The sequence below is a fragment of the Panthera leo genome, chromosome B4 (genome assembly GCF_018350215.1).
Source record: "Panthera leo isolate Ple1 chromosome B4, P.leo_Ple1_pat1.1, whole genome shotgun sequence".
In the NCBI taxonomy this organism is placed as follows: domain Eukaryota; kingdom Metazoa; phylum Chordata; class Mammalia; order Carnivora; family Felidae; genus Panthera; species Panthera leo.
The window spans coordinates 122,208,589-122,231,287 of record NC_056685.1 but is presented as its reverse complement, the minus strand read 5'-3'; the positions used below and the strand labels follow the sequence as shown (position 1 = coordinate 122,231,287).

At 39.5% G+C, this 22,699-nt stretch overlaps 1 protein-coding gene and 1 long non-coding RNA gene across 5 annotated transcripts in view; one reads left to right on the top strand and one right to left on the bottom strand.

Annotated features, from left to right (window-relative positions):
- Window positions 1–4: 4 nt before the first annotated feature.
- On the bottom strand, window positions 5–21,915 carry LOC122225003. The gene is made up of 4 exons (XR_006205058.1): window positions 20,874–21,915; window positions 8,673–8,772; window positions 8,402–8,571; window positions 5–124 (listed from the first exon to the last, which is right to left on the bottom strand). It is a non-coding gene; the product is annotated as an uncharacterized LOC122225003 (long non-coding RNA).
- Window positions 9,969–22,699, top strand: part of IGF1 (insulin like growth factor 1) — a 72,750-nt gene continuing 60,019 nt past the window's right edge. For 2 of the 4 annotated variants that reach the window (XM_042947550.1, XM_042947548.1), the window contains exons 1-2: window positions 9,969–10,223; window positions 14,854–15,010. In XM_042947550.1, coding sequence (XP_042803484.1) covers window positions 10,161–10,223; window positions 14,854–15,010 — 220 coding nt within the window. In that variant the 5' untranslated portion in view covers window positions 9,969–10,160. Of the gene's footprint in view, window positions 10,224–12,137; window positions 12,164–14,853; window positions 15,011–22,699 lie in introns of those variants that run through there. The other 2 variants (XM_042947551.1, XM_042947549.1) reach the window with 1 other exon arrangement.

The following is a 22,699-nucleotide window of genomic DNA, read 5'->3' as shown; positions in this document are numbered from 1 at the left end:
TCACAAAGAAAATCCCTCTTGTGTAGGATAACACAGCCCTGGGTTTGGCATGTTCAGGACATGATTGCCGGTAAAATTTTTCAAAAGAGCTCAATGAAGATCCTGTGGAATTGTTATTTATAACCTGCAAAAATGCAAATTTATCATCACTGATGCTAAATGCTGACAATTGCTATTGTCTGGTTATTCCTGACTACACTTAGCATTTGTTCTTGGTTCTTCTCTCCCACTGAAAAAAATTCCCTTCATTCCCCAGGAACTTTGGGTTTTATGCCTTGTCTATTTTGTGTTTGGGTCTTAAGAGTTGGTTAGGTTTGGATCACAAGAGTCCCTTGCCCCACTGAGGCTATCCATGGATGCAACACTGGCATATTGTCTGTTGTTTCACAACACATGCTTTATCTGAAAAATCCACAAATGAGTGGGTAGAAAAAGTTCAGATGTTGGAAAACTTGACCTAGATAGCCGCTTGGGAAAAACAGATGCCCTCACTTAGCAGCCCCAGCCTCTCTTCAAACACTGCAAATGCTACAAATGCCTCTGGATGTCTCTTGCTTTCCAAAGTAGTGGAGTGAGTTTAACAACCTTGGCACCTTGCAGAGAAGCTAGCTACTCCAGGATATGGGATTGCTACCTTGATGGGAACCCAAGCAGGGAAGGAGCCTGCCAGTTGGATTGGCAGTGATCTAACCCCAGCAAGATCCAAATCTGAAGTCACCATCTTCTTTGTGAAGAATCAGAAAAGGAAAGCCAGAGAGCAGTTGATTAAAGGGAACTAGTTCAGCTAGTATTCATTAGCCAGTAAAAGAATGGAAAGAAAGGGGTATGGAAACGAACACAAAGAGTAACTGGGAATCAAAGGCCAAAATACTAGTTAGTGAACATACAGTCTGGTCAAAGCAACCTACCTTGAATCGCAGAAAAGTCAGCAAAAAATTAGGAACTGTTCCTAATCTATCCTGAGGTCCATTTGGGAATTGCCAGACAGGAAAAGTAATAGCTTTCTGAGAACCCTCAACCTGTACTGGTTCTAAGGCAGGTTGAGAGGGATTTGCTATGTTATCCATCCCAGGACAACCTGTAGCTGTTTCCCAACCTTAAGAAGTACAGACACCAAAAATTGAGTTTGCCCTAATGTCTAAGAGTCTAAGAAGTTGAGCATAAATTACCATCAAATAGGAAATGTTAAGATCTTAATGTCTCATTGGAACAAGTTCATATAAAGCAGAGTAGAATTCAGTAGATAGATGTTTGGCGGTGTGAGTTGCTTTACTGCAGCTGCCCACATGTACATCCCAGAAAATCTACACTCTGTTCTTACTGTAATCAGGAGAGTATAAGCCTCCTGTCTGAGGCAAGCTCTGCCTGAGCTTTTGGCTTGGGCTCTTGTCCCTTTTGCTTCTTGAGAGTAATTGTCTATTTATTTGGTTACTTGTTTTGTTTTATTAGACACAACATAGTGTAGTGAAAATTCTGTGGGGACTTGTTTTCTTCTCTATGCTTCTGAGGCAGCAGCTCAGGCTGGAAGTAAGCATAATCTTTCTTTGTTAGTTTCTCTTAATATGCTCCAAACCTGGCTGTAACCAGACTCCACCCTAAGAGCTCATCTCTGAGGTCTTCAGGCTGGCTATTTTAGAAATTACTATTACAATTATTCTAAATTCATGTTTAGAATTAATTATCCCTTTACTGAGCAGCAAGGAAAGTAGAATATTGTACAATGGGGGATGGAGGGATTATACAACAAAATACTGAAAGGATCATCCATCTACTAAAGATGTATAAATCATGTCATGTTATATAGTAGACTAGCCTGAATTTGATCCTGGCTCTGTAATTTACCAACCATGGGACATTAGGCAAATCATTATGTTCTCCTAGCTCAATTTTCTCTTCATTCATCCAACAAATACTTTTGAGAATCTGATTATGTTCTAAGAAGTGTGCCAGGCACTTTGACATGAAAATGGTAATGGAGTATTTCATTGGGATATGTGAGAATTAAGTGATACAATTAAAGTAATATGAAATAAAGAACTGAATATAATATATACTTAATAATACCAGTAGTTATTGTCATTGTTAATTAACAAATATATACTGAGAGCCTATTAAAAAGCAAGCACTATGCTGGGACTAGGGATATGCTAGTGGACAACAACAGGTTATGAAGAAGCCATGATGAGCATTATCAAGAGAGGAGGCTACTGGGAAAGGGGGTGTTTTGAATGGGAGGAGAAAGACTTAGATGTGGCCAAGGGACTCTGAGGCAATGTGAAACACATGAACATGGCATTTGAGGAGGATGATTCTAGAAACCAGAATTGGCTAGAATGACATGAGGGAAGACTTGTTAGGAGCCCATGCAATAATCCAGGAATTCATTAATCCAATCTAAAACAATGCTGGGCAAATTGAGAGGAAGGGGCTGAGCTTTTCAGACATCATAAAGGAAGGTGGAAGAATGAGGGTGAGGTTTGATGAGTGAGTGTGTATCCACATCACATAAGTAAGCCAAGACCAAGATAGTAATCACAGAAGTCCAAAATATTTGCAGAGGTAAACCGAGTTACTAGATACACATCTTCTCAAACACAAATGCATATATGCTCCTATTCAGTCAATACTAAGGAGGGATGACATTTTCAATAAAATTTTTGAGACTTTTATTGACTATAAAAGTAATACCTGCTGAATATAAAATAACAATAATAATAATAATTGGAAAATGCAGGAAAGTATTAAGAAGAAAGTTAAAATACCACTTGTCTTCCTGAATCTGAAAAGAGCATCAGCCCCAAAAAGCCAGGCATGGAGTCAGTCTCTGGAGGCAGAAGCATGTGGGAAATTTCTCTCCCGTTTTGCAAAAAGGCAAGACATCATCCTACCCAAACACCACCATAGGCCTGAAACTTCTCTCCAGTGATCGAAACAGCTATTTTTAAAATAAGAGAATGAATACACTTATTATCTAGAGAAACTAAGCACTGATGTTTGAGTGTTATTGTGTGCATACGTTAGAGTTGTGTGAGTGTGTGTGTATGTGTGTTATGTATATTTGTTCCCATTAGTGGTAGGGAAAAAAAACTGTTATTGTTTTTTGTCACCAGTGAGAAGTATCTTCATAAAATATAATGACATGGACAAGGCAAGTGCCCTGTGACTTCCTTTTACCAATAATCAGGGAACAGTGAGTGCAGGAGCCAAAGGTTTAAGAAAAATGTATAGGAAGAAAACTTAGAATTGGGAAATATAATCCATTAACTTGAGTTTTCTTTTCTGCCAGGAAAAGACAATTATTATTGTTCAATTTTAGTGAGGGAGGACTAGTGAATGTACCTTTGGAGAACCAGTGGTGTGATATTAATATATATGTCAGCTTGGCTAAGCCACAGTAGCCATATATTTGGTCACATTCTAGATGTTTTGTGAAGTTAATTTTTTATTTTTGAACTTTTATTATTTTTAAGTTTATTTATGTATTTTGAGAGAGACAGAGAATGTGAAGGAAGGGCAGAGAGAGAAGAAGAGAGAATCCCAAGCAGGCTCCACACTGTCAGTGCAGAGCCAAATGCAGGGCTCGAACCCACCAGCTGTGAGATCATGACCTGAGCCGAAACTGAGAGTTGGACACTCAACTGACTGAGTCACCCAGGCGCCCCTGTGAAGGTAATTTTTAGATGATATTAATATTTAAATCAGTATACTTTGAGTAAAAGCAGATTACCCTCCATAAAGTGGGTAGGCCTCATCCAATTAGGTGAAGGCCTCCACGGAAGAAGAGGGAATTCTACCAGCAGACCACCTTTGGATTCAAACTGCAACTCTTCCCTGAGTCTCCAACCTGCTGGCCTATCCTGCAGATTTTAGACTTGCTAAGCCTTCACGTTCATATGTACCAATTCCTTAAAATACATTGAGAGAGAGAGAGAGAGATCCTATTGGTTCTGTTTCTCTGGAGAACTCTGATCAATACAACTGGGTTTAAATATTTATGTTGAGTTCTGGAAGAAGCTGAGGCCTATAGCAGGTGTTGTGAAAAATAGCAAAGTGTGTTATAGGCATATCTGAATCCCTGCCTGTAAGGTGTCTATAGCCTCCTTTCACCCCATGCTCTCAAAGAGAACAACAAAACTTCCCTGATTGACCCACATAAAGAGTGGGATGCTCTCATGAACCGGTTTTTATAGCAAATTCAGGTCTCACCAGAAATAAGACCTTTCTGACTTATTGTGCAAAATCTTTATCAAGTATAATTATTTCATTTTTCCATTAAAACCTACTTACCAAAGTATACACACAATTTAATCTTTCAAAATGGAAGCTCTGGCAAGACCATTGGGTGACCAATAGATACCTCAGTCTTTCTCACCTAGCACTGCTCAAATTGACCTATGTTATAATGTAACCCAGGTTTGTTCTTGCATATTTACCTTGAGGCACAATGCTATTCCCAGAGGTAATCACAGATTCAGCTACGTACAAATCTTTGTATCATGAGAGAATTAAGACTATTTTCCAGTCTTGTAGCCAAGCAAGGACTACTGATGGTGAAAGAAGACAAAAGGGTTTCCACAGTGCAGAAGTCTGAGAGCATAGCTACAGCCTCATCCCCCCACATCCCCCCAACAATGGGAACCTCTTCATTCCTATATAACTTTGTCCAAGCTGTTCCTTCTGCCCAGAATAGCCTTTACTGATTTTTTTTTTTTTTTTTCATCTTGGACGTGAACTCATGCCTCAAGACCTAACTCAAATGCTATTCACTCCTTTTTCAACATCTCTAAGCTCTATGAAAGACTGGAATAAAAATGAGTGTGAGTTTAAAGGGTATTTAAATTATTAAGAAACGTAATCAATACATTTATATGGTAGCATTTTTTACATGCAGGGTCTTTGTTCCATACCTTTTCATTGTGGCTATGAACTTTTTTTCCCCAACACATGGCAGAGTCTACCGCAGTGATTTTCAAACATCAGATATTCAAATATCAATTACATATTTGTTTTTTGGTCATAACTGTTGGCCACCTATATTATCTACTTACTTAATTTTTTTTCTTAAATTGATTTTTTAAAAGTTAGATGCTAAGTTAGATTCTGAAAGAATCTGAGATTTAAAATATCTATTTCAAAAACAGCATCAATTGCCTTAAAAAGAAGTTATCCTTAAAAATAAACTCCATGAAAACAAAATAGTACTTTTAAATTCTGGATAAAACCGCTGCACGCAAAGCCTTTGGGCTTAAGGTCCATGTTTGTTTGTTTGTTTGTTTGTTTGTTGTAATCAGACAGGAAGATTAGGAAATGTTAGAGAGGCAGTGAAGGCAGGCTGGTACCAAACTGAGATTTTCTCCCTGGTAAACTTAGGGTAGAAAGAATTGACAATAAAACTACACCCACACTTGCGTGACTCTTTAATGCCCTGTCTTTGACCATCAGTGTAAAAGCCCTTATTTTGAACGGTGATGAGCATAGAGCAGACAGGAAGAGTGGATTTGAGATCCACTTACAAGCACCTAAATTTGTTTCATTAAACAAGTAAGTCACTTTTCTATCCATCGATGCCCCCCCCTTCATTTTTCTTATTCACCTGCAAGAGAATTTATTAAAGTTTTCACGTGAAATAGTTTACCTTTATCATCACTTATTTTCCGGACTTTCATTAAATCAACAAAATGTTTTGAACCCATACCAGGAGCTCAGCATTGGGACTGCAGTCACGGGAAAGACATGTGTGCCCTCGCTAAGTTTACCATCTTTCTCTCCCCTTAGCTCTCTTCCCCTTTTTAAAACTACAGCGAATCAAAGACCCAGCTTATTTATTTCAAAAAGATGAAAAGATTAAAGATTAGTGCAGCTTAAAGTCTATTTGAATCCGGAGCTTTTCAAAACGCCCCACTCCTCCCAAATTCCACACATTAACCACGAAGATTGCCCTGGCACTTTCCCTGCAGGCCACTAGGCGGCGCGCACATTTTTCGATTCCAAAAGAAAGTGCGTATGTGGGTACTTCCGCTGAAGTTTGGAATTGGTATCTCCTTTCCCCACTTTCTATTTAACTTGGGGCAATTGTGGCGCCCTCGGGTTCTCTCACTGCACCAAGACATCCCCGCCCCATGCAGTGACTCCTTGTCTGCCATTACGAAGAATTCTTTTGCTCCCCAAACCACAACAGTTTTGCTTCTGACTGTTTTCAGCATTTGCCCTTTTGACATTTTAGAAGAAATGGGATCCAAGTTTGATGTTGAAAAGAAAGCACTGATTTATTTAGTGAGAAGATCTCTTCTCGCTATTACTGTTTTCTCTAGCTGTGGGGAAAATGCTCCTCTAAGGATTTAAAGCAGTTCATTTGAGCTAAAGATCGTCCTAAAGAATAACAGAGCTCCTTCTGAGCAGATCTTTCGGAGCTGACATTGGTGCCCTCGTTCAGCAGCATGTTGTATTTTTGAGGTCCAGCCTTCTTCTCTGAGTTTTACATTCTGAACTGACAAACGTTTGATTTCAAACATTGCAGAATAGGCTTCCAGACTAACCGTCCCAATAAATCATGGTCTAAGACATACATCCAAGAGTTCCCTATGTTCTTTGCCTGGTAGGTGGCCCTAGAACCTTACACCTCACTGTTTCTCTGATCCCAAAGTCCCCTTCCCTCTAAATATCCATCCTGAGCATTTCTTGGGAGCCAGCAAAGCCATTAATGAAATAAATTGTAAATATGCCCTATTGTACATGGATACGAAATTGCCTTTTGGGTGAGTTCCTCTGCAGTTGACCCGGGGAACGCTGGGAACATGTTTTGAGAAAAAAGAGTGAAGACTGGGCCTTGCCCACTGCGTTGTGTGAATTTCCATCAGCCTGCTCTTTAAGGAGATGAACAACTTTTTTGTTTGTTTGTTTAAAGAGAGGTGTCAGAAGTCTTCTGAGGCTGCAGCTTTATGCAAATACGCTACTCAAGAAGCCGGCTCTAGGGGAGAGTTATTTATATCCCATAGGCATTACACATGCAAAAGGTGAAACTGTGAATCTCTGAATTTCCAGGAGTGGATGTTCTCATGATGAGCACATCCTTGCAGTTAGCTATTTTGGTGGCACACGGTTCCCATACCTAACTGTCAGATTGTTCCAGACAGGAGACTACATAATCATTCAGTAATTTTAGAATGACCCCGTATGTTTCTCTCCCCATGGGACTTCATGATCTGAACTTTTCCTAGGATCAGATTTACTACCACCTTGGACTGTCTGGTAATAGATACATTTCATTTCTTTTTTTCCTAAACAGGTACAGCCCTCAGTTATTAAAAGGTAATCATGTGGCACATTTATTGCCCTTTCGCTTTCATATTGACTCGTGGAATTAGCAAAGAAATTCCATTTCTCTAGGAATTATTGCCCCGCTCCATTGCTGGCTCACCCTACCCAGAAATACAGACCATTCTCCACATCGAAGTATACAATAATCACTTCAGGAAATTGCTTTCCCTATTGGAAACTGAGAGCTCACATCGGAATGTTTCCACAGCACAGCTGATGATAATTACGACTCACTGAAATTTCAGTTTTCTTTGATTGTGACATAAAAACTGGGACATAAATTAAAACCCAATTATCCTTTAAGGGTAATTGGGGTTATAAAACCAAGAGACTGTGAGTCAGTGTGTCGATATCGCAGGAGCACAGCGTCTGACGGAACAATATGTGTCCTGTGTCCCAAACAGCCTTTCACACGAAATGGTTGGGGATAAGGTGATCTGTGCACAATGCATATGCCGAGAGAGTACATCAGACTGGGTTACGGCCTTGGAGAAATGCAGTGAGCCTCTAGGACATCTTGGAAAGATTAAAATGTGCTAACACTGCAGTTGGAACGTCCTGGCCTTCACCTGTGAAGGTGTCCAGTGGTGGAGCAAGGCACTCAGCACCGAGACTCCAGCCAAGACCTGACTGCACGCTTGGAAAATGCAGTTCTTTCTACCTGGGAAATAGGTACAGCTGTTTGGCTCAATACAATCTATATCATCAATGTCCACGAAAGGGTGGGCTTTGTTTTTCACAAAGGGCATGATCCACAAAGGCTGCAGAAAGGATTTTTGGTAAATCATGTCATAAATTAAGTGCACAGAGAGGAGCTCATTAAAGGAAGATCTGAGTTATTCTTTAGGACAGGAATTGCCCACACACCTGCAGTTGCCTACCAGGCCACCTCCCGCTGATGTGTATTTGTATACACTCTTCAGGTCACATCAAATCCACTGAAACTTCCCAACGTTGTACCCCAAACCCTCTCGTGACACATCCCTCATTCTGGATTTCCAAAGAGTTTCACTTCCCCATCTTTCTAGAGAATTTTTTACTCCCTTTCGGTGTGTACTGTTTGTATTTTTACAAGAGCACATACCCGCCACATGACAGTGACATTTTCCTCTCTGGCTCTGCCACTCAGCTGAAAGCCCCGTGGGGGCCTTGACTGCAATGCATGCAGCTGGGCACATAGTAGACACTCACTAAATGATGCTGAATATAATGCACCATCCAAACAGCATGACTCCAGATTTCCAGTTTTTCTTTCTGGAAGGTAAACATTGCCACGAGTTATTAACTACACAGAAGACTTGACCAAACCCAACCCCCTTGCAAAACCAACCAGGTTTTCCTTTGAGGACACTCACCTCTGCAAACAAATTTCTGGCCACAGGACACCATAAAGGTCCAGACTAGGGTTTGGAGCAGACCTCTGTTTTAGTTGTTGCGTCAGAGCCATCGAGGCCCCTGAGAATCACGAGAGAGAAACACAAGGTCCAGGTTATTTCCACCAACCCGGGAAACCATCCCTGGATAGACATCTAGGGAAAGTGTTATGTCTGATCTGGGCTTTTGCAACCTTATTTCATAATCTACTTTCTTATCTACTATCTCACAAAACCAAAGAGCAATTGGTACAAACTGTATTGACAAAAGATCAGAACTTGATTCTCAATGGCAAAGGCAAGTATACATTATAAATAGCAAAACAGCTGGCTTGGACCATGTTGCCGGCCACTCATCCAGTTGAGGGATTTAAATGACATCATAACCCTTGAGAGGGTATTGCTAGCCAGCTGGTGTTATTTAGAATACACAAACATTGGAGAAAGAAAACACACACACACACACACTCACACACACACACACACACACACACACATACACACACACACACACATACACACACAGGTTCAAGTTATGCAGAAAAACACGAACAATGGAAAAATAGTTTGCCCCTCAGGTGCCTTTCCCCTGGGGGGTTGATAGGAAGCCTAGCGGAGAAAGGAAGAAAAAAATTTTATTTTTTCAATTGGCTTTACAGCTCAGCAAAGTCTTTGCCCTGTTGTGGGCAAAAAGCATGAGACAGTGTCCTAAAGGGAGCCAATTGCAATGCTGCCTGCCCCTTTTCTAGGTTCTAGGAAATGAGATCATTCCCCTTGCTTGGCAACTAGGACAAGGGGTCACCCCAGTGCTATCTTCCAACCTAGTTTACCCTGGTCATTTCAGGGTTAAAATTATAGGGTTTGCTCGAGCTGGTTTTTTTCTTCATTTCTGTCTTTTAATTTTGCATTTGCTCTAGAATATAAAAACGTTTGCCCATCCTCCATCGTATGTTCCTTTAATACTGGTAAGGTGTATTAGCAGATGTGTCTCCCTGCCCAGCAGAAAGTTAATCAGAGAACAGATCCTTATTTTCTATGGCAGCATCAGTATTTTAATGTCTGCTAACCCTGTCACTAACACACATTCTTTTAAGGGAAAAAAATGCTTCTGTGCTCTAGTTTTAAAATGCAAAGGTATGATGTTATTTGTCACCATGCCCAAAAAAGTCCTTACTCGATAACTTTGCCAGAAGAGGGAGAGAGAGAGAAGGCAAATGTTCCCCCAGCTGTTTCCTGTCTACAGTGTCTGTGTTTTGTAGATAAATGTGAGGATTTTCTCTAAATCCCTCTTCTGTTTGCTAAATCTCACTGTCACTGCTAAATTCAGAGCAGATAGAGCCTGCGCAATGGAATAAAGTCCTCAAAATTGAAATGTGACATTGCTCTCAACATCTCCCATCTCTCTGGATTTCTTTTTGCCTCATTATTCCTGCTAAGCAATTCATTTCCAGACTTTGCACTTCAGAAGCAATGGGAAAAATCAGCAGTCTTCCAACCCAATTATTTAAGTGCTGCTTTTGTGATTTCTTGAAGGTAAATATTTCTTACTCTTTAAAGTCATTGGGGAATTTTCTTTAAATTGTGTACTGTTTGCTTCTGCCTAGAAATGTTATTCACTTTAGAATTTTCATTGTTTCGGAACTGGGAGTTATTTATAAATTGCTGAATATGCATTTCTGTGGGATCTGAAAAAATAGCTCCGGGAGATGGATGCCTTTGCACAGATATCTGTATGAGTAGAAACTATTGCAAGGTACTTGTGCTAAATCCTCCACTTCTGCAGGGCTTCAGTGGTGTCCTTATAGAAGATTCCTTTAAATCCTGTCTATGGTTAAAGACTGTAGAGCATGGATATGAACTTTTGGATTTTTTTTGCAGGTGCAGATGTTTTATTTTTAAGACCATGTTCGTGTGTGTATGTGTGTGTGTGTGTGTGTGTGTGTGTGTGTGTGTGTAACTTGTCAGGACTGGACTTTTTATTACAAGGCACATACGAAGAGTTATCTTTTAGATGATATTAAAGCTTTTAAATATGATCTTTGGAGCTAAGGTCCCAGAACTCTCTGCACTTATGCCCAGAGAGTCAAAGTTAGAGTGAAGTTTAATTTGCTCTTCCGAAAAAGAACTCCTTGACAATTCTTGCTGACCTCGCATATTCGTATAATTTAAACAAATGCATACTGTATATACGGAGAGGGAAAACTTTCTAGCAACTGCATGTCTAAGTTTTCTCTTTTGAAGAGGACTATCATGGGCGAAGTTTGGACTTAGGGTTTCATGTTGTAACACTCTGATTTTATACTCGGTGTTGTAAAGTCTCTTTAGGTAAATTTGGCTGCTGTTGTTAATGCCAACTTCTCGTTTCCAATCACTGGCCCTAGTTCAAGTTTCCATTCTCAGCAAAATTATATCCTTCAAGACTTGTGTTTTTCCAATTTGCAAGCACTTTTAAGCCGCTGTCACTGGCTTCTCGATGCAATTGCCTAAGAGCTCAATTCATAAAACGTCCCTGCACTTAGTACAGCATTCATTCGCTGCTTTCAAATACTCCACCACTAGGACTTTTCTTAGTCAAGTAAGTGGCTTAGGAGTTAGGGATACAGCTTTGTCAGGCACCTGATTCTGCTACCCTCAAGATACAAAGCCACATGATGGGTACTTTGCTTTTAAAAGAAATGAAGTCTCTCTATATGTATATGCATGTATGTGTGTGTGTGCATATATATATATGTATGTGTATATATATCCATATATATGTGTGTGTATATATATCCATATATATGTGTGTGTATATATATGTGTGGATAGATAGATAGATAGATAGATAGATAGATAGATAGATAGATCAGGCGATCTTACAGCTAGGGTTTTTGTCTCCCTACTTAGATATTCATAAAAGAGGTTGTTGAGTGTTATTCTGCATTAATTACAAGTTTAGAAAACTGTCTCCAGATGAACTTTTCAGAAGTAAAGCTAGCAATAAGTTATTGCTTTCCCCCCATTCCTGGAGCAGTAAGTGGTTTGAGGAAGCCGTGTAATCCTTCAAACATAATTCAGTAAGTAAAGGTGTCCTGCCTAGAGGCAGCATTCACAACTTGATTGTACTGAGTCTCAAGATATTTGCAAGTGTTTGAGTCAGAGGGAAGAGGGTAAGGCAGAAGACTGGAGCTTGGGTCACTGTTCAGGGTGGCTACAATAGGCACACAATGGAAATTGGTGCCTTGATTGGGAGGAAAAGATTGACTCAAATCCCAGCTGTGCAATTTGTTCATTGTTTGAATGGACAAAAGGCAGTTTACCCAGGCTAATAGCATACCTGCCTGGGTGTCCAAATGTAACTAGATGCTTTCACAAGCCCCACCCACAAAGCAGCACATGTTTTTAAGTCCTGTTTTCTATTCACATCAGCCTCATAATACCCACCCTGACCTGCTGTAAAAGATCTGGAACAAACAAAAATGGTTACACCTACAGTGAGTATTTTCTTATGACTATTGCCCTGAAATTTTGCTGGGCATTTTCGTTGTAGCCCAGACATCTGGAATCAATTGATATTCCATTTATTTAAGATAAAAAGAAAGGTCTTTTAAATTTTTAAAATGTGAATGATTTTTGAGAAACAATGTTCTGATGTTTTTCCCCTTTTTTTCTCTCCTTCTCTTTCTGGTTCTTCTTTCCTTTCTCTCTGTATCTTTCCTTTCTCTGTTTCTTTTGTGTTTGGCAAAATAAAAGACCAAGAAAAGGATGAACATATGGGGCCACTTGTTTCAAACTTTTAACTCCTAAGCGAGTTTGTTATTGTTTTCTTTTAGGGGAACATGATGTGATAAAATTCTCTGGTTCTCTGTGGGTGTACTGGACTGTTCTCTGAACTAAAGGAAAATGCAGTAGAGGTTCTATCCTGTCCTAGAGATAAAAGTGCTGATATTTATCTAACAATATAACTCAGCAAAAAAGAAAAGGAAAAAGAAAAATCTATATAAAATCAATCTCAAATTCTTAAATGTTAGTGATCTATAGGTATTGTTGGGGTTATATGTGTCATACCAGAAATAACTATGGAAAATACAGTTTTGACATCTCCCGAAGTTCTCAATTCACTAAGGCTACCTCTTTCCCTGGATTTCACGAAAACTAAAGAACTTCAAGGCATCTACAGTTGCAGGTGCTTGGCCCTCGGCATTACTATAAACTCAACAAAGAAGGGAGAGATGGAGAAGTGAGACAGGTAGACTAGCATACATTCTAAAAATGGCCCATTGCCAGAGTGTGGGGTATGTTCTGTAAGATCAGTTTGGAGTTTGCTCTTTTGAAAAACGCAGTGAAGTCCAGTTGGGTTGGAATTGTTGAGATTTCCACTGGAAGTATTGAAGGGGAAAGCCCCCACCAATTATTTTATAACTAAGACCAATGCAGATTGGCTGATGACCTGTGCCCAGCAGTCCTGGTGGCTTTGGCTATGTGGTGGCAGAGGGCTTCCAGGCAGAGATCCTCCTGAGAAAATGGAAGAGATGTTCGGTTGGGTGTTTACCTTCTCTTATATTTTACGGTCATTATTTATGATGATCTGCAAACAGAGGGCACTTTTCATCTTAAACTATTTTACAAGCATTAACTAAATATTTATGTTGTGTTAACAAGAGTCAGGGGTTTAAGGTTTTTTCCCAATTTCTGAGCTGAAGGTCTGGCCACAAAAATGGAAATCTTAATTAGAATGATGGAGTAAAGTCTGCCACTGATGTAGAGAGCCATTAAGTTGAGAGTTAGGAGGGCAAGGAGGACAAATGATGGAGTCTGTTTCTCCAAAAGGGATGGGGTTGAATGGACCGGCCTCTACTGTGAGGTTCAGAAAAGCCTCTTTTTATAATGATCACTTCCAGCGTAACTCCATGACCCTTTTGACAGGGTCCCTCGCTTACATCCTGTCAGTGACTCATCCAAGGCCACTGAAAGTAAATGCATCTGAAAGAGATGAAGCTACTTGCCTTGGGAGTCTTCCTGGAAGAAACCACATCTTTGTGCCACAAGTAGCAATGTGGGAAAGTTAGTGATCACTACTACTCTGAGAGTGGATGGAGCCTTGAGCCACAGAAATCTTGCTTTAGGCAAGGCTGCCATTTGGCTTCTATTATTGGCTAAATAAGTCAACCAGGGGTCCCTTGGTATATTTTGCTGTAAAATGGATACAGTGACACATAAGTCCCTCCGAGACATGAAGTCACAATTCCTGTGACAAAAAAAAAAAAAAAAAGGAAGTCTTTTGCAGGTTTTGAGCTTAATGCCCTGTTCTTGAAAGGCAATATCTACACATACGTTGATTTGATAGTGCACTTGACACAGAAGGCATTAGAATACAGAAGGTGAAGGGTCTACTTAGCATGAGCCAATTTCATTCCTAAATCCTCGTATTTCTCCAGTTTCTGTTCATATTTTCACTTCCACTTGTGGTTGTGTTAACTACTGATATTCCCTAGGTAAAAAGTTTCTCTCTTTGTGCTTCTCTCTGTCTCTGTTTCTCTCTTTCTCTCTCTCATTAAGTGAAAAATTAAAAAAAAAAAAAAAAAAACCACCCTATAACGACATACAGTATTTTCACAACTCCTCTTTTATCCACAGTAAATTCTTTTTAATAAGTAGCTGGGGAATGATGTTCTAGTTAACTTCATATTCTGGTCCATAACGACTGCATATGTCATCTTTGAATGGCCAATCTTTAGAGAATTTAAATTAATAAAACGTATTTGGCCCCAAATCTGGACTGAGCATAGTTTAACCTTTGAAAATTCAGAAGGTTTACCAGGATCTCTGAGTGGTGTGGGATTCTACTGCAATAATAGCATTTTTCATTTACATAGTAAATGTTTCTAGATGTTTTATCTCATTGAATTGTAATAGGAATCTGTAAAGAAGGGGTTCGAAAAAAGTCCACAGTGGCAAGGGGATTAAACACAGGTTGTTTGATGCCAAGACATGATCCGTCCACACCACCCTATGGTCTGCCATGCACTCTGATGCACTTTTGTGCAGGGTAGTTCTGACTAATGGCAGTAACAGAATGTGTGTGTGAGGGGAGGGGCAGGGGGGCAATGTACCTTTGCCTCACCCACACTGCCCTTGCAAGGACCAGGGAGGAAACATGACCATTCTTCTGTGTTTTTGGCAGGTAAAGATGCACATCATGTCCCCCTCTCATCTCTTCTATCTGGGCCTGTGCTTGCTCACCTTCACCAGCTCTGCCACAGCTGGACCAGAGACGCTCTGTGGGGCTGAGTTGGTGGACGCTCTTCAGTTCGTGTGTGGAGACAGGGGTTTTTATTTCAGTAAGTAGCCCTCCCTCTCACTGCTCTGTGGATTTACAACCGCAGGGAGTGTGTGAATAACTGAATGACTGCCCGTGGCTGGCAGCCGTCCTCAGCCTCTGAGATTCTTCACCTTAAAGTAAGCCTAGTGTTTCAACGGGGCTGTGGCAGGTTTTGCAGATTTAGGATGGAATTTTCCTCCTTAGCAGTTTGTCTTTTAACTACTTCCTGCTGAGAGCTTTCCCAAATCTATTGTGCTCTACCCTCACTATTCCTTTCCTTTCAGTGAAAGGATGGGACAAGATGGAGCCTAGAGGATTGCGGGTTTTTTTTGTCTCAAGATCTGTGGGTGCACATATAAACATATGGAAACAAGTGCTAGGTAATTTGGAGTAAAATAGTAAGGGGAACTTGGAGAAAGAATTAAGGGGGCACATCCCAGATGTCTCCACGCAATATGAAATCACCAGGAACAGAAGGTGAACTTCACTCAAAGGCACATTTGCAAATACACAGACATTCTCTAAATGCAAACTCAAATGCCATATTAATTTGTCCTCTATGCAAATTGACCTTGATTTTTTTGGTTATTGCCTTCCTTTGACTTAGCTTTTCTCTGGGACTCTCCATCTGGAAAAGGGTTTCTGACAAGTGTGGGGTTACTTATCCCATAAGTAGATCTCAGGTGATTAAAATGTTGACAGTCAATAAAAAATAGACAGCCAACTCAATGTTTCCAAATAATAAACACAAATATAACTCAATGTTGCCTGGGGGAACTGACCACTTAAAGAATCTACCTCAGAGGTACCTATCAAATTGTACATTATAGGACAGTGAAAGATTTAAAGCCAATTGCTCATTCTATATAATTGTTTGGAATTTTAGATAGTTCCAGGAAACTGTTGTTCAGGTCCTCAGTGAGCATGAATCATTCTTAGAGGTTCATTATCACTCGAGTGTAGACAGCTTACCTCAGTTGCCCACTAAGCTTTGAATAGCTCGTCTGATGACTCACAGACTGCAAGTCTCTCTCATCTTCTTCCTGGGGAAGGTGGCGTGTGCTTGTGTGTGTGTGTGTGTGTGTGTGTGTGTGTGTGTGTGTGTGTGACAGAGAGAGAGAGAGAGAGAGAGAGAGAGAGAGACTTGGGGAAGGGTCCTGAATATAGCAGTCTGTGATGAGTCGGGGAGATGGGAAAGGAGAGGCTGGTGGAGGACTGATGGGTACTCATCACAGATTTGGCAACAAACAGTCTTTAAACAACTACTAACAGAGAATGAGAAGTGCTTTCTATACTTGAATGAGTAAATTCCCCCTCTCTGTTTCCAGCTAATGCTTCAATAGAGTGAATTCAGGTATTTTTCTCCCAACAAAGCAATTCTATCTGGTTCTCTGTTGTAGTGCAGATGAATGAGTTCATTGGGTGGGTAATTTTAAAATAGCAGACCTGTTTTACCTTTGAAATATCCAGTGAAAGGCAAATGTGTTACATCAACATCACCCAATGGTGGGTTGTCATTACTCTTTATTTTGCTGCTACTGATCCACATATAAAAAATGAATAAGTAATTCCACTTATTATGCTCAAGAGATTTTCCCCCTTGATAATCCATTTGCAAAATTTCCTTTGATCCAAGGATCCAGGTGATTGCCAAGCCCACAATTGTCTTCTGTTATGTGCCAAGCTGAATTGTCTTGTTTGACATGATGTGCTGCAGGATTTCCATGCACAGTGCATGGAAACTGGATCATTCTGTGCCTATGATGTTTGAATTAGATGATGAAAAATGGGAACAGAAATAGTGATTTGGTCCCACATAATCATATAATACTGATACATGTGCACACAGACAGTTAAGAGTATGGGACAACTAAGATGGAAACCAATTTCAAGCCACTGAAAAGGTTCTTTTATTGTTACTACAATGATCAAATTTTAGCAGATGTTTTTAAACTCCATTTTAATAACTTGAAAGGGAAAGTTTATATATAGGCACTCTATATGTTTGAAGTATAACTTTGGATAGAAAGTGGTTTCATAAATTGTGATTATTGTCAGCATTGCCATTGAGACTCTATGTTTCATAAATTCTGCCTAATAGAATTCTATGACTTACATAAATTTTTTGTCTGACACAGAACCTCATGAACAAAAGTATTCTTGTTAACTTTCTAGTCAACTGAACAATCTCTTTTGCCAAAGAGAAGTTAGCTTTAATTCAAAACATTGATGGAGCATGTGCTATATGTGAGATACTGTACTAGGCATGAATAAGATGCCTAGAAATGAATGAGAGATTGACTTGGCTTTCAAGAAACTCATAGTCTGATCAGGATGTTTCAAAACTGCATGTAACTATTATCAAATGTCATATGAGAAACACAATTATAGAAGGATAGATTATAGTCCTTTATGCTTTTCCTGAAGATTTTGTCCCATTTGAAATCACCTAGCCATGATCTACCCTCTCAATGGGCTTCTTGATGCCAAAGACTATATTTATTTACCATTGAATCCTAGTATCTAGCCCTATGCCTGGCTGATATAGTAAAGGCTCGTATTTGATTATTGAACTGACAAGCTTGAATTGAATTTAATTGAATCCAATTGAATGGAATGGAATTACTTATTTGGGATCTCAGTCTTCAGAACCTTAAAGAATTAGGTTTGTAAAGTACTTTGGACAATTTATACCTCCTATATATCTAGCTGTTGGATAAAACTATTTTTCTTTTATTCAACTGAATACAGTGTATACTAACAATGTCTTAGAGACTGCATTTTGGTCATCCCCAAGCTACACTGATGGTCTGGTTTGTGTCTAAGCCAATTATTCTAACAGGCATTAACTGTTGTCAACAAATTTTATTGAGTTTCCTTTTTGTCCGCTGAGATTTAGTGTGTGTAGAAGTCAGCTTTAAGCATTTACAGTCTTTGAGATACTTTTTAGAGGAAATCAGTCTTCCCCACCTCTATCCCCTGTCAATTGACTCTTATCATTGTTTTTATCCTTATTTTCAAAGTTTTACTGTGGCTGTGCTTTTTATTTTAAGCTGTGTCAAATCCATTTTGAAAGTATAGTTTTGTTGTTCTTGTTATTTTTTAATAGTGGAAGGCAGTTTCTGATCTTAGTTTGAAATTCAAACATCTAAAAGAAAATTGCCTCCATATTTATCTTTTTGCTTGGCCCGAATGTTTAACAAGGGGAATTTTCTCAACCTATTAGAAAAGAACAGTTCTGAATATAAAAAAAGTTTTTAATGTTGACTTTGTATTGACTGACCCAGTGTGTGAATGAGCTCATCTTTGTCTACAAGCACAAGTTCCACTACAGCACAGTGGAAGCATCCTTCTAGATTATCTGTTTTGTGAATATTTTCCCAGCATAAGTGGAACAGTTCCTCTATAATTAATGCAGCTTCCCCAGACATTTTATGAAATGAAAGTTCCAATGAACAGCTAATTACTAATTCTTCCCTATGTATCATAGTAAGAGAAGGTATCAGCCAGTCTTGTGCTCTCACCGTCCTATGAGGAAAATGGTAGCATAATGAAGTGGCACGTTGGGAAAGAGCTAGCTATTATCTTGCCAGATTGATGGAGCCCTCATAGAGGAGGGCTTGTTATAACCTCATTTTGCATGAAACATAGCAAGAGGAAAAGAGCTTCAACTGAAATAGAAGTTAAGCTTGCCATAGATATAATTTTTTGACAGTCATGGTGATTAACCATTTTAACATGTACTTTAGGGGCTCGTGGAATTTCTCTCTTTGGAGATACTTAAAAAATTGACAGACAACCAACTATCTTGGATGGTTTCAATTAAGAGCAACCAAAAGAAAGCAAGTTTTGGGGGTCCTTTTTAGTTTTAAGAGTCTATAAACAGTCCCTTAAATAAACTGTATATGCTTTACCTCGGCGGTCTGGGAAAAAGGAGAAGTAAATCAATTAGAAAAAAAAGTTGGATACCCTTTCAGCTATTCCAGATTTATGGCTTTTGTAAAACATACTTCCAATGCATAGTTATTAAGAACGGGTCTGAATAAACTAAAGGCATTCTTCATGTATTAAAACATACTGCTTTAAGTGAAACTTTGCAATGAATTTCATTGTTATTGATTGCAACAACCTTCCTAGATCTAGGTATTATTATTAACTCAGGCTTCTTTCATTTGAAATATAGTGCTCAGAAAACTGCTCCCAGACCTGTCATTCATTAGCTGTATGACTTTGGCAGGCATTTAAACTTCCTGGGTCAAAATGTCCTTGTCTATAAAACAAGGGGATTTTGTTAAAGCAAATGACTTCTTCTAACTTTAATGGACTCATAGTCCAGATTGTAATTATCAAGGATTGGGTGCTATTCAAGAAAGGAGAACCTTGGATTTAAGTAGTGGCCAAAGAACATTTAGTGTCCTTTATCTTCTCTACAGAGTTTCTGTTTGCTCCTAAAGATAGGCGATTCCACCTACTTAATGAAAGAGTAGCCAGCTTCTTTGTTTTGTTTTGTTTTGTTTTGTTTTGTTTTGTTTTGTTTTGTTTTGTTTTAAGGTGAGCTTCAACCCCTCAGGGATGGAATAAAAGCTCAGACATGACCAAATACATGAGGGTCATCTGGCCAAAGGAGCACACACCTCATGAAAGCAGATAGCCATCTTCCTTTGCAAGGAAGGACTAGCTCACAGGTCTCATCTTCACATATTCTTACTCTCTTGAATGTGAGAACAAGTGAGTAGGTCAGTTTTAAGTTGCACTTGATTACATTTGAGGGGACAATAAGAATCTATAGGCTTCTAAACCTTGACCAGCCACCTTTTGCCAGCCTATTGATACTGTCTTTCCAACTAAAGAAGGAAGTGTATAGTTTGGGGCATTCAAAGATACATACTATTAGCATTGCTTTGAGTGGGGCTGGGTTTGGGCTACACCATTTGTATTCCTTGTTTTGGTACCCCTTGGACTGCCAGTCATGCATTTGTGTGACAGCTGGTCAAAGTTAAGGGTACAGTCACTGGCTGTGGAAAAGCTTTTCAAAGAGAAAAGCTTTGAAATTAATTGGCACATGTGGGGTTTGACCTATGGCCCTGGCCTCATTAGCACCACTAAACTAATAAGTCACAGGTATTCTTAAAGAAAAGCAAAGAGTTTTTACATTGACCTGAAGTGCTTGCTACTACTCTAAATATGCCCAAGAGGACCAGTCTATGCAACCAAAGGACCACTTAAAAAGTGATAGTATCTATGCAAAATAAGAAACTAATTTGCATTTTTCTGACATTTTTAATGTTCTTTGGGTTTATCTTCCTGATGGAGAATTATGGGAAGCAAAAAAGTGAAGGGTTCGAGACTAAGATCCTGGTCTCTATTGACAAAAATTTAGAGTTTGAATTCTAATTTACTTGGTGTGTGGCCCTGATCAAGCTACTTAACATCTGTTCCTCAATTTCCTCATCTGTAAAATGGGGGCCTACCTCATAGAAGTAGTGTTAGGATTAAATGAGTTAATGTATTAGAACATATTGACTTAGAATACTGCCTGGCACATAGTAAGCACATCCATATGTTAGCAATTATATTTATTTATTCTTTTCTGGGATCTGTTGCAGAGTCTATTGCAAAGGTTGAGGAATCTGCACAGCCCAATAAGTTATACACTCATTTTCTCTCCTTAGGGACAACTGATAACACCTGTTATTAGTAATAATTGGTATATAGCAGTATCAGTAACAAGAAGAATGTCTTGTGTTTGAATAGTACATTTACTTTTTCAAAATTCAGTTGCATGAGTTTTCTCACTTTGTTTGGTTTTACCCCTGGAATGCAAGAATTATGGCTTCACTGAATAAATGAGAAACATAAGACACTGAGACTTTGTGACTTACCTCACTGGCTGGATCCAGAACCAAAGCTAAGGTCTCTTGTCTCCAAGAAGCATATTCATTTGGCCATTTACATTGTTTAGAGGCCCAACGTGTGATAGCATAGGGAGATGCTTCCAAAAATCCCAGTCCTCTTCCGAGAGATAAGGAGCAGAAACCCCTGGGTAACCGAATTGATTCTGAAAACTTCTTTGGAAGGAGGCATGAGGGAGATATTCATGTGATAATCCTACAGTTTCTCTTGTAGGAAAAATTAGGAAATACTAGTAGAATTTCCTCAGGGTGCACAACAAAATCTTTGATTGGAGGCTACTGCTGTTCAAGAGCCTTCAGAGACTGGACCCCATTCAGACAGAACACTGCAGCTCACCTGTGAGCACCAGGATATGTAGTATGATCTGCGTGGCGGGGGGGGGGGACATCTCCTCTGGCCAACTTCAAGTTCTCTTCATTCTCTTCCAGCAAACTTCAGGTGCCTCATTTCTTGCAGCTGTTAGTTCTGTTGCTTTTTCTCAAAGACTGGTTGAAGAAGGGCTGTTTATTTGGACAAGAAATCTTTCTCTGGGGATTATGAGAGAGATGTGGTAAAGGAGAGGTGGTCACAAGGTTCCATAATCCAGATAGTGTGCCAGGCAGGAAGAGGCTTCTCCAATTTGGCCATGGAAGGAGTTATGAGAGCAGGTTTGGGTTTGGATGAAAGGCTTCCACCTGTGCAGGTATCACTCAACCAGCTTTTTGAAGACCATTGGTTTTGGATGTCTCGTATCTTAAATGGCTGGTAGGTTAGGCATTTTAGATCCAGAAGAGAGTTTTGGCATTCTTCAAATTCCTTGGGCCTCCATATACCTTGTCCAGACATCATGTTCCATGCCAGCATTCCTCAGGGCCTCTGTTAAGAGATGACTATCCCTCTAGCTACCTTCCTTCCCATTTCACAGCCTGTAACAAAGAATCCGACACACTGAAAACAGGCACAAGATCTCTCTCAAGTACATTTTTCATTGTTCTCAATAATGGACTACAAAGCCTTTGCTCTTTTATGCAGCCAGACGTCTTTGACAACCATGGTGGCAAAAAATCGTTTTTGCACTGAGCTGCTGCTCTGGCAAAGTTCCATCCTACACCTCTCTGTGAAACATCAGCAAGCTCTTACATCACAAAGAATTGCTTTTGGTTGCCTGGAAAGTTCAAATCCTCAGGCCTTATTAGCTGTTAGACTAAGAAGATGACAACACAGCATTTTGTTTGTCTTTATCTACATGTGAGATCATGTTTAAAACAGCAAAGAGCTGTTATTTGACGTGCAATTCCTGAACCGTAGTAAGTTGTATGCCTATTTAATGCATTGTTTAGTCTCACATTGGCTAAAGCCACTTAAAGAAGCACTTGGCAAGCTCTGGCTTTTCATTCTTGGCATAGCTGCCCCTCTTACTTTTTCACTGAACCTTAAATACCAAGAAAAACCCTTCACTTACTTTATATCTGGCATATTGCTTTATGCAGTTGGCCAGAACTTTTGCATGTGGCCCTCTGCATTTGTCCTAAGGTAATTAATGGCTTTGCAATATTTGATCAGCAGAGGTACGGATACAAAGAGAAATTGCGCAACCAGTAGAGACCACACAGTCTTTTAAATTAAAACCTTTTGCATTTAATGCTCAGGCATACTACAGGATAATGGTTTCCATGCCAAAAAAAAGGGGGGGCATGGGGACACCCCTGGGAAGACATGCAAAAAACTGATTATTGATTAAGCATACATCTCTCTAATATCTCCCTCTTAAAACTACCTGATTGTTCAAAGGAAGTAAAATTAAAGACTGCTACAA